The sequence below is a fragment of the Microtus oregoni genome, unplaced genomic scaffold (genome assembly GCF_018167655.1).
Source record: "Microtus oregoni isolate MIOR12 unplaced genomic scaffold, Mior012 000014F_ref0000157, whole genome shotgun sequence".
Classification (NCBI taxonomy): Eukaryota; Metazoa; Chordata; class Mammalia; order Rodentia; family Cricetidae; genus Microtus; species Microtus oregoni.
This window is the reverse complement of record NW_024543073.1, coordinates 17,544,777-17,560,347: the sequence shown is the minus strand read 5'-3', so window position 1 is coordinate 17,560,347 and position 15,571 is coordinate 17,544,777. Positions and strand designations below refer to the sequence as shown.

The following is a 15,571-nucleotide window of genomic DNA, read 5'->3' as shown; positions in this document are numbered from 1 at the left end:
GATGGGAAAAGGGAAAAAAAAAATAATGAAAATTCTTGGTGAGGTGACTTCTAGGCACATCCGTGAATTTTATTCATACACACACACACACATACACTATCTGCCCTCCTGTTTCAGAAATCCTTATTTTTACTCCTCTGAGCTGGACCCAAGCACAGCACTGGACAGAGAATAAGCCATTCCTAGGGCCCTCCAGAAACAGTGGCCCTTATGCTCCAACAATAAACAGTACAGCTTATCAATCACAGCTAACGGCATGGTTTTTGTTTTTGTTTTCTAGATAGGGTTTCTCTTTGTAGCCCAGGCTGTTCTAGGATTCACTCTGTAGAAGAGACTGGTCTCAAAATCACAGAGATCCACGTGTTTGTGCCTCCCGAGTGCTGGAACCAAAGGTGTGCACCACTACTGCCAGGCCGTTAAAAGGCATATTTAACAAAAAATACCAGGCTAGGACATCATAGGCAAACAGCTCTACAGGGCTCCTTTGCAGTGGTCACGCAGATTCAGAAGCACCCTGTGACATGCATGATGTCAACACCACCCGGTGTACCTGCAGTTTGCTCCTGCCAGCTCATTGCCCTGTGGAGCATGCGTGGAGAGTGCTCAGAGCCTAGCTACCCCACCGCGCGTCCCCCCTACCAATGGCTAATGTGCGATATTCAAACCACAGAATTATGAAAGCTTGGAACGGTTTGACCAATTTTATCTGGCCCCAACCACCCCTTTAAAAATAAAAAACCATTTTTATTTCACTATCCTATCATTTCCTATTCTTCGACTCTCTTCTCTCTTGTTCAGAAATTGCTTCTCACGTTAAAGTAAACAAACACATAAGCAGAGCTTTTTGACAACTCGCAGAACTCCAGCGGTGGACACATCTGTCCTGACCCCTACTTTCTACACCCCAAGATGCTCCTGAGAGATTCAGGCTGAAGTTGACCTTCCTTCTTGCTGTCACTGTCCTGAATGCCCTTGGTCCACACTGGACATAGGATGGATTTCCTAAGTGGAAAGGCAATTGTCCCGGCATTTCTCTTGACTCTATCTAGCACTTCCTATGCGGATAGAACGGCTTGCTGTCTATTTTATTTCCTTGGTACATTTTTCTGTCTAGTGTAAACATGCTGCCAAACGTTTCAAAGCTTAAGTCATTGAGGCCCGAGGTGAGAGAAAATGATGGTAGGCCCATAATGAGTAAGAGCAATACTTCTAAACAAAAGCCAACTGTGGTTTGGCTCAAATGGAGTTTCTGAGTGATACCAAAGCCAACACAGAACCACACTGACAAGAGCACATAAAACACTGAGCGTAGCAAGTTGAATCAGCTCAGCCAGGCAGAGTGTGCCCGGCATCAGCATTCCTGGGCTCCCCAGGACGGAGTTCCAAGGCGAACAGATGCGACGGGTTTCCATTTTCTAAATTTTGTTTGATCTTTTACGTTTTAATCCAATGTATTCCACTGTACTTTTAGCAAATTAATTGAAAAACATTTAAAACAATGTTTGGACGAACTACTTCAGTCTCTCCTAGAGAACAGTACAGTGGTGACCGAGCAGTGTGAAGAAACAGCCAGGACTAAGACTCAGCGTTCCCTGGATCAGTCATAAATCAAGTCAGAGGCAGCCTCAGAATGATTGCTCCCTAACTGGAAGGAACCGAATGCCTCTCAAAGTTTTTTTGTTGCTGAAAAATGATCCTCCCAACTGACAAACTAAGAATATATGTCAAGCCCGGAAACAAATCTGTGTCCAGTTCTAAGGATCGCTAGAGCTCCTGATTGTTTTATGTTTCTGAAGCATCGCACTGGCAGTGATTTATGTCACATGCATGTGGCCAGCCATTTGTTTAATGCCATCTGGTTTCCAGTTCTCCTAATTCCCTGCCTACCATCCCACGGAAAACAATCCAGAATGGACAGAGATCTCAATCATTTGGATTCACATGGAGTTGGAAACTCTAGCTGCCCTTCCTTTACATTTGGCAAACGCTTTAATGGGGCTAGCAAATTGTGTCCTTAGGAGGTACTTAACCGGGAGACAACACCTTTTTCTTTACAATGACAAATGATGCTAACACTTTCATTCTGCGTGTTTAATAGCACAACAGAAGATTTCACCAAGGTTACAGGAAATCACCCCGACAGACAATAAAGTCCTACCACAAATCCTGTCCATTCCTTTTTATTTCTGAGTGTCAACTGAGACACACATCACGATGGAGCAGGGTCTACAGTGGGGGATAAATATCAAGCCGGACCACTTTCAAGCGGATACTGTTTAGCCCACTGACCTAAATGCCCTGTTGGTCATGTCTATGGCATACCCTAAGCCCTCCCACATGGCATCATCTATTCAGATCATTAGGGGTAAAGGGCGCCCGGAGACTTTCCAAAGAAAATTCCAACTCATGGCCGCCATCGTTCCCATGCTAAGCTCACTCTGGTTCACTCTCCTGAGGAACCAATTTCTCGCTGACACCATACAGATGACGTGGAGAGATTTAATTACCATTTTTACAAGAATCCTGGACGTTTACTTGGAGGGCAGGTATCTCATGGCCGGGCCCCGTGGCTGTCCAGAGTTCATGGTTGACATCTGGAGGCTGAGAAACATCTCTCTTCAGTTCTGTTTGGTTGTCACTAGTCCTCACCAGATCAAAAGGAGATACACCTGGGGGGTAAGTGTCCCATGGGACACCCGACGGATTTGGTTTATTGGAAGTGTTAAGTGACATGTGTACCAAAGCTTCGTTGATGAAAAATGAGTCTTCATGACACAAACTCTCAGCTCGATTAAGTTCCATTACCTGCATAAACACAGAAAAATACAGTAATTTCTTTAGCAACTTAAATAAGTTCACAACGTATTTAATTAGCCCACAACCCTGAAACCTCTTATTCTAGCAATCAAGATCTTAATAAGAATAAGGTTGGGAAGAAATCTCCCATTTACCCTCCTCCCAACCCCTTTAAATGAGCTAGAACAAGAACCTCCGAATCGCCATGCACAATTTATCTTATTTTTAGAAAGCATTTGCGTCTATACCCTTGGAGAGTCTCCACTTTATTTTAATCAAAGCAAGCAGTGTTTCCACTTTTGCTACATAAAAAGGCCGAAAACATATCCTTCAATGCACAAGGAATTTGCAATAAATGTAATTTAGCAAACTTGAAGGAGAAATCAGATGCAATGTAGTTCTTTCTTATAAGCCTATTAACTTTTACAACTCTATGATGCACTGTCGATAAAAACACACACGAGATGCAGAGTGCAGAAAGTCTGCTCAGACAAATGGAATTGTCAAGCAAGTTTAGAGAGGATGCAATGGGAACAGGGATCTTCTGAACGGGTTTATCCACTCAGTCCTTAATCAGGCACAGCTCAGGATAACTTCGTAATGAAAATGATTTTGAATTCAATATCTCCAATTCACAAAGAGAAAATAAGCTTTCTACATCAGAATCTGTGCAATTCGGGGCTGGAAAAATGGCTCAGAGGTTAAGAGCACTCACTGGCTGCTCTTCCAAAGGTCCTGAGTTCAATTCCCAGCAACTACATGGTGGCTCACAGCTATCTGTAATGAGATCTGGTGCTCTCTTCTGTCCTGCAGGTGTACATGCAGGCAGAACACTGTATACATGTGTATACATAATAAATAAATAAATCTTAAAAAAGAACATGTGCAATTCAATGCTTATACATGAAGAGCTAAATGATCTGCTAAAGACACATGCCATGCGATACAATAGGATACTCTTAGTCTATGACATTGCATCATCTAAAGAGGGTCTTTCAAATACCTAAGAGGCATCTTTCTCACAGTGGATGTGCCTCCAGGTCAGAATATCCATTATTTTATTGGGGCAACTCCATTCCGTGGTCTTTTCTTAGGAAAGGGTGTCTCAGAGCACAGAGGCCCCAATAAAAATCCAGGACCTTAGAACTTCCATTTTTTAAGTCAAGATACCCAAGAATTGGTTCTAAACGCTCTTGGCTTTTTGTCCATCTCCAAACTGAGACACAGTCTTTGGAGCTGTTCACCAAGAACCAGGAATACAGATGTTTGGGTAAGCCCAGTCTATGCAGGGCTAAGACATACCTCCTTATTTTCTGGAGAGAAGACAGCAGGGAGACTCCTCTGGCGACTGTGTTTGCAGTGGCCCAGCAGACCCTGCTGGACACGCATCCTCTGTCTCTCCCTCTCTACCATCCGCTGGCCCTCCCGCAGCCGCTCGAGGCTCTGCTGGTACTCTTGGAGCTGGTGGTCCAGCTCACTGCGGTGGCGCCACAAGAGCTCCTCCTGTGACTGGCACTCGCGTTCCCGCGCTTGTAGCCAGCTCTCTTGGGCTTCCTGCTCACGCTGCTGCTGCTCGCACAGGCGGTGCCAGCGCCGCTGCTCCTGCTGGAATTGGTGTTGAAGCTTGTGGATGTTAGCCAACTCTTCCCGCTGCTTTTCCAGGTAGCGGGATTTCTCCTGGTCCTGCACGGGGCTACCTCGGAAAAAGGCCAAGCTCTCCCGCTGCTGTAGAACCAGCTTGTGGATCTCGATGTGGCTGTCCTGGATGGTCAAGGCAGCCTGGGGAGGAGTAGGGGGAAGCAGAAGAGGTCAAAGGAGTAAGTGCAGGCTTGACTCACACATGGGGTGGAAAAGGATCCCCAAAGGTTGAAGGCTTGGTGGTCAGCTGTGAAAGTAGTAAGAAAAGGTAGAACCCTTAGGAGACAGATCTAATGGATGGACAATGTACGAGTGTGTGCATATGGGGGAAGACGGTGTGTTTATGTGTCTGTCTGTATGTCTATGTCCTGGAAGAACATAATGGGAACCAGCCCTTTCCTTTTTTTGTATCCTGATATCATGCGGTAAGTGGTTCTACTGAACCTGGTAGCCCTGCCATGAAGTTCTGCCTTCCCCAAAGCAGTGGGACCAAACAACCATGTACTGAAACAAGGAACCAATTTCAGTTCTGCCTCTTCTAGCTGGCTCTCTGGGATACTTTGTCAATAAGGCACAAGGTTAGCACAGCTCATGGACTGTTGACCTCTTTGTTGGAAATAGCTCTAAATCATGAGTCTTGGCTGGGTTACTTTCTGTCACATCCTGCGACTTTCCAAGTGAGATCCCAAGGCACCTTGAGCTTTCCAAGAGGCTTGCCTACATTTCCTATCGGTATGACTTGGGGTTATACAGGAAGGAAATAAGACGATCGGTATCATTGGCATTTGGTATCTAAGAGAGTTTGGTCTGGGGAGTCCAGTGGATGCCTGAACCTGGTGATGCTCATGTCTTTACTTGACAGCGCTTAGTAATAAGACATAACCCACCCATATCCTGTCACCTGAACTCTTTAAGTTGCCTCGGGACTGCTTGTGACAACTAATGGGCCATCTATGCATCACTTTACCCACACGGGAAGGGTAGAAAGCACCGTGCTTTCCTGAACTTTCTGGAATTGGTTTTTCCATCTTTTCAGTCCAAGGGTGGTTAAATCCAAGGACGAAAAACTTATGACTACAGAGGGTCGATTGTTCTCGTCCCTGCTTCTGGAGAAGTGATTGGCTGTTGGTTCTTGGGTTATATTTAAGTCAGTCCTTTGGGTAAAAATTTAGTGTGTAAATTCACAAGACTCTAAATTCCTGTTATAGTCTCCTTCTCCTTCTGAGGTCTCTGGTCAATCATTTGTGGGAATTTAAGAATCTATATAAACACAGTGGTATCTTTTATTTGAGTCTCAAACCAGAAATTATTTATGCTTTATACATTGCTTTCATGAAGACATAAAAATAAAAGTCAACTATTTGGAGACTTTTGGCAAATGGCCTTCTTATAACATAATGCCCTAGAATCACAGTTAATACCATTTTTAGGAGCTATGGAATTGGGTAGAGCTAGTCTCTTTACTGCTAGGTTTTTGCATTAGAGCAAGCAGGTCATACAAAAAAAAAATCTAAGCTTAAAGTCATTCATTGTTAACTAGATTGCTAACAGGAGGCTGCAGTGGTTAAGGGGAAATAGATACTCTAAATACCAGCAGATATGAACAAACATTAAAAAAAAATTTTTTTTAACTCAAGTATTTACCTATAAAAAGCTGGACAACATTACAGGAAATAGTTACCAGGACCTGAAAAGATGTCACTACACCAAAACAACAACAACAGCAACAACCTACTGTGAATGCCCTTGGAAGCTTTTAATTTTAAAAGTTCCCATTTAAAGTGTAAAGAAGTAGAGAAGGAACAAATTGCAGACACACACCAGGCATGTGTGCACGGTTTGACTCTGAATGAGATGTCATTACAAGCCTAGGGATAAATTCACATTTTTCCTTCCTAAGACATTTTTAAATTGCCCATGTAACACACACCCTGGGAAGAAGGAATTCTGACCATCTTTTTTTTTTTTTTTTTTTTTGGTGAGATCAGCACTTTCCTCTACTTCTGAAAGTTAACAAACTCTATTATTTTAAATTCATACTTGCTTTGGAATAAGACTCAAAAATGTATTCACTGGGGTCTTTTGAAATAAAATTTGCATTTTTAAATTCAAAAATTAATTGAAAAATCATGGTCACTCTTGAGACAGGACTTTAGAGAGCTCTTAGAAGAACGGTCTTCATGGAGAACGGGGACCACCATTTTGGCCTTAAAAATGGGATAATCAGCATTGATAAACCATACTGTAGATCCTGCCACCACTTAATATCAAGAGACCCCGAGGGTATCAGTACCTTTATAAAGCAAACCCCAATATTTTGCACATCAAATCTAATAGGTATTAGCTCTTGCATAAGGTCTACAATTAGGATATCTCAGTGCAACAATAAAGACTTTATTATGAGCCGGGTGGTGGTGGCGCACGCCTTTAATCCCAGCACTCGGGAGGCAGAGGCAGGCGGATCTCTGTGAGTTTGAGGCCAGCCTGGTCTACAAGAGCTAGTTCCAGGACAGGAACCAAAAGCTACAGAGAAACCCTGTCTCGAAAAAATTCCCCTCCCCCCCAAAAAAAGACTTTATCATGCCTGTGTGAGCTTGGGATAAGGCCATTCTCTTCCCTCTCACAAACATATACTTGACTGCACACTGATTTCTACATTTAAAGTTACATTTATGTTTAGGAAGTCTTAATTCACCCTCATTTCACTTACTGGGTAGAATTATCTGTGACCTTTTCTTTGTCAGCCTGCCTATATTTCTCCAACTCTTCTATAGGAACCAATTGTCATTTTCATGTTTCAGAAATGGGTTGGAGTTCAGTTTCTAAGGAGAGAGCCATGCCACAAAACAGAAATGTCACACCCCATATCCTAAGACTGGCTCAAAAGCTTACTTAGGTGAGGGGAACTTACTGGAAGCATTGATATTTCCCATTTGGATCCAACTTTACACAGTGGTTCTCAACCTTCCTTAGGCTTCCACCCTTTAATACAGTTCCTCTTGTTGTGGTGATCCGCATTTATAAAATTATTTTCATTGCTACTTCATAACTGTACTTTTGCTATTGTTATGAATCATAATGTAAAGATCTGTATTTTCCGATGGTCTCAAATGACCCCTATGGGGTCATCCAAGTCTCCCACCAAGGGGTCATGGCCCAAAGGTTGAGAACCACTGACTTAACATATTACAAAACTGAGGTCAATAGGCTGCTAAACTCTTCTGGACCAAAGAGCCACATAGGGCTGTACTCAGGGGTGGAGAACAGCAACAAAATGACTACATATTCTCATCAGGTTTCACAAGTCAGGAAGCCCAAGGTCTCCAGCCCTTGAGAATTTAATGTCCTTTCTCAAGCCAAAGCTTCCCAGTTGACATCTACAAGAAAACCAGGTCATTTGCTTCAGCGATAAATGGACCCCCCAGATCATCTGTGTCACACCTACCGTCTATGAGACAGTGAAGGCATCCCCACATGGTATGAACCAGACAAGAAGCTACTGTCACCACTGTTAGCATATTTTCAGAGGGAGGCATAGCCAACCTGTGCTGTGGATGTCACATGTGTCCCCGGTTAGCCTTGAATACAGCCCAACACATTTATGTACAGATGACAATGCTATGTCACCATGTTAGAAAGCTAGATACTCCTCTATCTATCCAACGTGATAAGCCAAGAAAATGCGATTGATAAAATTATTGAAGAATAGTCATAGTACTATTTTTTTCAAATTTTCTACCTGAAACATTCCAGAGAATCCATGGAAAATTTATTAAAACAAAAACTAAAGATAAATAAGTTGGCAGATAATAAAACAAGTACATAAAAAACCCAGTATTTTTATAAACAATCATAATTGGAGAAGCATAAACATATGTTTTTAAATTTATATAGTACCTATATGAAGACAATTATAAAGCTTCCTGCACAACCTAAAATAAGAGGCAACTGAGCCTGTTCCTTCACAAGGTAACTGATCGTGGAAGAAGCACAAATTTTCTTCCATTGAATTCATGAATACAATGCAATTTTAATATAATGGTCTCGGTAGAAGGGCAGGAAATGGACAAAGTGATTTAGAAACTTTGAAAAATGTGCAAATCATATAGAAAAATACTAAGAGGAAGCTAGTGTCTCCGTATGCTCAGCTGTGACCCAAGCTTTAACAACTGAAGCAATGGTCCCGGTACTGAAACAAGAGTGAGCGTGAGATCAACAGTGCTCAAGAAAAAGAGGTTTGGCAGTGTCAAAATACAAACAAGAAAACATCTAACGAACCCATGGCTTTATGTTTTCTGCTCCAAATTTAGACCCAGTTTTCCTCTAACAGTCCTATGATATAAAATATGAGCTACAAAAGACTAACGAAAAATTGAGGGAACATGTTTGGTCTTAATAATAAGTAAGGAAGCACACATTAATATAATCTGATATCTTGCTCCACTTTTAAATTGAGGAGGGGAAGGAAGGAAAGCAAGAGAGAAAAAAAAAACAAAAGATATGATTGATTAATTCTGGCAGTTGAACAAAATTGCAAAATGGTATCTTTAGTAACTTAGCCTAAAGAGACATTCAAATATGGCTAAAGATATTTGAATATGAGGATATTGATATTTTGTACTATTAATAACACAAATATAAATAATTGGAACTGAATAAATTCTATAGGCCCAAATACTATACATACATTAACAATTATGTTGCAGAAAAATTGCTGCCATGGAAAGATGTGTATTACCAACGAGTAACAAGAAGCAATCTAAATTCTACAGGGGTACCCACAACATGGGAACCAATGTCTTTTTAGTTTTTTTTTTTTTAATTAGCATGGCAACATCAATTCTCTCTTTAGAGCCATAGGACATTTTATTTGATTTTTTTTTTATTCTCAAAAATTTCTACTCTATAACTATTGCCTTGGTAGCCTTAAAATTTTCTAATCATCACACAAAGCACTTTGGGTGCACTGATGGCCGCTTTAGTGAGCATCACCCGAGGGATGGATTTCCCAGTCCTCTAAATGCACAATGCAAGGGTGATTTTTGTGCCTTCCTTAAAAGATAACCAGCCGTCAGCAGGAGGCTCGGGGGCCCCTTTGCTTTTGTGTGCTTATCCTTTTGCACAGTACCCAGCGCTCCTTTTGCACAGTGCCCAGCACTCCTTTTGCACAGTGCCCAGCGCAGAAAGGACACCCAAGAAGTATCGAGTAATGAGCGAACTACACCACAAAAGAGCGTGCAAGTGATTTAACTGCTCTTCCCCAACCAAGGCCACATGTGGAAGCAACACGCACTCAGGTGAGAATTTAAGTTTTCATCAGGAAATGTGAAGTCGCGCTGCACGCAGCTAAGCATGTCCCTGTGTCAGGCCTGAGTGGACTCATCGCTGTCTTTGAGAGGCAGGAACCGGTTTACGGTTTCGGAGAAGAATGGGGGTAAAATGTGGTGGTGTCAGGCTGCCTCCTGAATACAAAACCAGGTGAACCTTGCTCATCCAGCGGAGTCACACCTCAGGGCTTGGCACGCTTCTAAGATGGCTTACCACCTTTCAGATGTGCTAATTTCTAAGGTCTGGGGATCATCAGAGGACATTGAAAGACACATTCAAAAGGTGGAGATTGCAGGAGAGTCATTACCTGAAGGCTATAGAGGAGACGGGTTAAATTCTGTATCGCTTGTATGATCTGGGGGGAGAAAGGATTGTATGTGTCAGATTCTTGAAAAGCTTCCTTAGCTACAAATTGAGAAAGGATGGTATATGATTCAAGTATGTGTAGCTCACCTCCGACTGTGAAGAACCTGGGAAACTTCTATATTCCACCTAAAACACATAAAAACATGAGAAAATCAACAGCCGCCCGACATTTGAAAGCCATTGCGTTTTCCTAATATATGAGCTTCCCTCTCTAACCTCCGTTACCTCAGCTATCATGACCGTCTCTTCTAGGGAGAAATGCCTGCAGAATTAAACGGCCCCCTGACATTGCAGGTCTCACTCACTCAAACTCGGAGTTAGAGATGCGTGACAACTTTAGCCAATCATGCCTTCCAATGGCACAGACGACAGTGAAGAAATTCAGCGAACCCTTGGCTCGCTGCCAGGGATAGTCTGCTACACAGGGCTCTCTGGAAGCCATGGAACATCACAGGGCCTCACGGCCTCCATCTCAATGTTGGAGACTCATGATGTCCAAGGTACAGAGAGATGGCCCCAGGGGAACACTTAGTGTCCCCCAGATCCTACCTCAATTAATCACCAGTCTGGTTAAATAATCGTGAAGGAAGCCAGCCACACAAGGTTGGCCATCTTCTCCTTGGGGAATGGAGCGCATGCCTCAGATTTTGTCTCTTTCATACCACTGAATATTGGGGAACAGGTAGATACTGAGGGTGTCTAGTTAATGGCACTAAGCATTTGTTTATTTATTGTCTGTCTTCTCTCATCAGTAAACCAATGAAGAGTAAGACTGTGTATTCAATATTGTATCTGCAAACCTAAGAATGGTGCCTGGCATGTAAGGGACGCTCAACAGGTAAATGACTACAAGATGCCCAGAGTCTCTGGAGCAATCAACACTACAAACTCCACATTTTATGAGATGGAAAATCATCCATTTCCCTAGCTCTGGGCACCTACAGTTTCTGTAGGATGCTTGCGTTTGTCTGAGCACATGTCATTTTAAGCCCTAAAGAAAGGCAGACATGCGATCTCCTCAAGTAGCTTTCATTGTTGCCAAATGAGTCACTTAGCCTAGTCAGGCGATGGGCTAGCCCGATCCCCTTTTCTTCATACTGCCAGTTAGAGATGCTGTTGCTAAGCTATCCCTCTAACAGGGAAAGGACAAAGGCTGATGGGGAGATGACGTGTCAGTACCCCAGAACTCTGCCCGGCTGTGTGGAAGACACCAGGGCTAAGCATTCCAGTTGGGTGGGTCTTGCTTTTCTTATGGACCCCCCCCCTTTGTCTAGCCACAACTTTTGTGGTAAAAATAATATAATATTTATACTTATATACTCTATAAAGAAGTCAATATGCAGAAACGAGTTAGATTACGTTAAACTGGATTAAGGTGGTTACAGCTAGAACCACTGGGTTTGGGATGAGACAAGAAACTGCAGATCGTCTTTTTAATGGAGTTCATCTGCCACCTGGTGGTTCTACGCCATAACTGCAGTTGATCACTATGCAGGAGAATGTCTAATTTTTAATTCTTTCCGAATTTTTTTTAACCTTATCTTATTAAGAACATGAATGCTAAAACATCCATTATACACTTGCTTAGAATTTTAGCCAAGGGACCCTGTCCTATAGCTCAGTTTCTTTCAGAGGCTCCATCAAAGGTCAGCTCTTCCAGGTTCATAGAAAGAGGAATCTGGACACAGCATCTCACTCAGCCTCCTGTGACTGAGCCGTGGATAGGAGCCAAACCACTCTCTATGCCGAATTATTCTGCCACTGCCAACTTTCTTTCCCTCCCTAAAATCCTAGGAGCAGTTAAAGGCTACATATTGCAGGCTTCAGAGCGAAGATCGCATGGAGAAGTAGGAGCATTGTAAACAAAGATGTTTCAGTGTTTACAATCAGAATAAGGACGGTAAAACTCTGTATTCATAGGTTAACTCAGGCCTCTGGACTTTGCAAGTGAATACTAAATCTGAGCAGACAGGCCTGTGGAATTCTGAAAGCCAGACTTGGTTCTGTCCTATGTCACATATCGGAAAAACATGTAACAGTAAAATGTTGCATCCATGATACGCATGTGCCATATTCTCACATTGATCCACATCAGTACTTGGCAGTGGCGTTAAACCAGTGCTAGACAAAGCAAAAACTCCTGAACCGACTCGCCACCTCCCCGAACCGGAGTGCTATTTCCTCCCCTGCTTATGCAATCACACGCTTGAAGCTAATAAGAAATGGCACACATGCAATTTCTACAGAGAGAGTTGCCGTCTACAGATATCAAGACTCAGAGAGAGAGAGCAGCGTTTGGAAACACCTTGCCACAGGCAGAACGTGGCTACGCGAATTCAAAGTCTGCAAATGGAAGGTGGAATGTGGGTGAAGAGGAGTGGAAAGTCTTGACAGAGGACAGCAAGACCTTCCCAGAGTGGAAACGAGTTCAGCTCCAGTGGCGCCATCTGGTGGTGCAGCATCCCAAGGTCCGGGGAAGCCTCTCAGCCACAGAGTTGCCAAAAGTAGTGAGGAAAAGCACAGGTTTGCAGTGCGGAAAGGAAGCCTGGAAGTCAGAGAGCGCACACACACATACACATGAGGGTTTTCAAGCTTTTTGTTTGTTTTTTTTAATAACTTTTCAGTTGTTTTTTACACCTATATGATATAGAAAGAACACGAACATTTAAAGAATAGATTAGAAAGTTTCAATAGAGAATCAGAAACAATTCAGAAAAAGTATTTTCAACCCACTCACTGCCTGATAGCTGAGGCTACTATATATACAAAGCAACGGATGCTGGTTACTAACAAATTGGTTAACAATTAACAATACCTTCTCCCCTGCATCAGAGACCGCCAAGTCCGTTACCACACCCTGGAGCCCAGGATCCACATCCCAACAGCCTCTTCCTTCTGTCCCTTCTGTGACTAGTGCTGGAAGCACGCCATTAAGACAGAAACAAAAAGGACAACATCAAACATCAGCCAGCCAATTGGGCTCTTCTGTACACAACTGACACACACTTCAAAAAAGAAAAAAGAAACATCACAAGGTGATACATTCTGGGTGCTCCTATAGAGGGCGCTAGAGCCGGGCACAGCAAGCCCGCAGTCCCTGCCCTCATGGAGCTTACAGGCTAAGGAATACCAAGCAGCATCCTCTGTCACCATCTTTTTAATTGCGCTTCTTCCTTAGGCTGATATGTCCATGTGCTGTTTGTGAATTTACATCTCACTTTCGTGAAATAGGAAAAAAGCCTCCCCAGAGAGGAGAAATTTAAAACAGGTACCCGGAGGAACAAAAGCAAGGTCTCTTGGCAGACCCAGGTCCGTAAAAGGCTCCCTCGTGGCCAGTACAAGAGCAGCAGCTGGTGGCCAAAGTCTAGCCGGAAGATGCGGAGGCGAAAGGGGTCCTGCGCTAAGAAGGCTGGAGGTGGCTAGTGCCTTACAGCTTCAGAGTCATTAAAACTGAGAGCCTGCTCCAGTTTCTCGTCAGCTCCAGCTTTTCTCACGGCCCCCACTTGAGCGTTAACATTGTAAATACTGTACACTTAACCTAGGGAAACACAGAAACCGGTCCAGAGATGGTGAGTACCAAATACAAATTTACTTTCACCCATGAGACCTCAGTCGGCAGCATTTCATTATTTATTTGAAATAATAATGTGTGTGAACTCAGTGAAACTTAGACTGTGTTCACCTCTCACTGATTCAAACCAGGCTCATCAAAGCTGGGCCACGCACACAGGTCATAGAGCAATGTCTCATCAGAACCCTGATCCAAATACTGATTTTGGCATGAGTTTTGTAATGTTTTTCTTTTAAATACGGTGTCGCTAACAAGGGAATGCCTTTTTCTTTTTGTTTGATAAAAACAGTTGCATTATCTTTGTAAAATGACATTTGCCCAGGATTCCAAAGGCCTCTTCTAAACTAGAGTTTTCTGCCTCAGTGGAAGCCATTGCAAATGAATCAAGTGAAAACCACGTTCATTGTGTCCAGACTGATCAATGCTTATGCCATGATGGGGGGGACAGTGTCTAGCAGCTTTTCCTAACACCTCAGGAGACATCCAGGTCATTTCCAAACAAGTCTTTCTCTCCCCCTTCCCTCACATTAACAGTCAAAGGTAGGAGGAAGCGGATGTGGAGCCCAATAGAGGTAGAAGACTGGAACTTCCGCCAGTGTCTGTGCCCCCAGGTTCAGCTTCAGCTGGACCCGCCATTCTACAAAGTAGACCATAATTGCCTTGATTAGGTATATTGATGAATAAAAACAGAACTTTGCTTGATATGTAACCTCTAACTGATATGGGCTTGCTTCACCAAGAGCCACCCCAGGGCCCACTACAGACTACTCTCTGTCCCGTGCCTTCAACGAGGAATAACTGTCCACCCTTAACAACTATAAAAAAATCAGACACCTCGTAGCACCATGCTCAAATCCAGACCCAAAATGCATGGCCTCTGGTATACAAGATTCACCCCAGGCCTCCCTGCCTGACCTGATGGCAGACTGCTCTGGCTCTAGCAAATGTGTGTCCCATTGGAGGGCTCCCACACCTTGTGAGTTGTGGATTTTGCTGGAGGAGAACCTTCACTGCCCAGCCTGGAGGGATGGGAGGAGCCGCCAAGTGCTCCAAACAGCTGCAGGGGCGCAGTGGAGCCTCCCAGCTGTCCTTGGGGCGGGGTGGAAAGCGGCAGACCCTCTGTATTTTTAGAGAAGACTTCCTCAAGGGCATAATGAGGCTCTTGTATAGGAAGCCACTCAGAGCGGTACAGCTCCCCTGATGAATCTAGCTGCTCGAAATGAAAAACATATGTGCACACTCTGAAAATAGAAAGCCAGGATTAGATAAAGCAGAATTTGAGAGGGGAAAAATAATTTTAGGTGCTGGTGATAAAATGACAACAAGAAATGTATACATGATACAGGTATACTGCTTATGGACTTCTACTGAGCCAAAGGATTTGTTAAAGAAACTCTAAAATAGAGCGGGCGTGGTAGCACTCGGGAGAATCCGGAATCCAAGGCCATTCTCAACTACAATAGTAAATTTGAGGCCAATATGAGAGCCACATGGGATTTTGTCAAAAAAAAAAAAGTAACTATTACAGACATGTTATCTGCATATAATTTCTTTTAGAGTGAAGCTTTTACCATCTTTACCTGATGGAAAAATATACTCTGTGTTCTCATTTTAGAGTTCGATATGGAACTCAGTATTTAGCTTAAAACCATACATAAAACAGCATGGCTGGCTTCTGAGACATTGCTAAACTCATTCTCTACCTCTTCTCTCTAAAACGGATTGACCACTGGATACAATGGTGCCCACCTGCCAGTTCAACACTCCTGAGGCAGGAGGATCACAACTCTGAGACCAACCTTGGCTGCTCAAAGCATGGAATATTCCGACCCAACGAAGGATCTCATGAGGGCTGGGGGCATGGCTCAGTAG

The 15,571-nt window shown here is 43.3% G+C and overlaps 1 protein-coding gene across 4 annotated transcripts in view; it reads right to left on the bottom strand.

Moving 5' to 3' along the window:
- The window catches only part of Arhgef28 (Rho guanine nucleotide exchange factor 28), a 291,354-nt gene that overhangs the window by 27,436 nt on the left and 248,347 nt on the right, over positions 1-15,571 (bottom strand). For all 4 annotated transcript variants that reach the window (XM_041663279.1, XM_041663280.1, XM_041663282.1 and 1 more), the window contains 5 exons: positions 12,944-13,044; positions 10,216-10,254; positions 10,070-10,117; positions 4,099-4,575; positions 2,508-2,805 (listed from right to left, as the gene is read on the bottom strand). In XM_041663279.1, the coding sequence (XP_041519213.1) occupies positions 2,508-2,805; positions 4,099-4,575; positions 10,070-10,117; positions 10,216-10,254; positions 12,944-13,044 (963 nt within the window). The remainder of the gene's footprint in view (positions 1-2,507; positions 2,806-4,098; positions 4,576-10,069; positions 10,118-10,215; positions 10,255-12,943; positions 13,045-15,571) is intronic.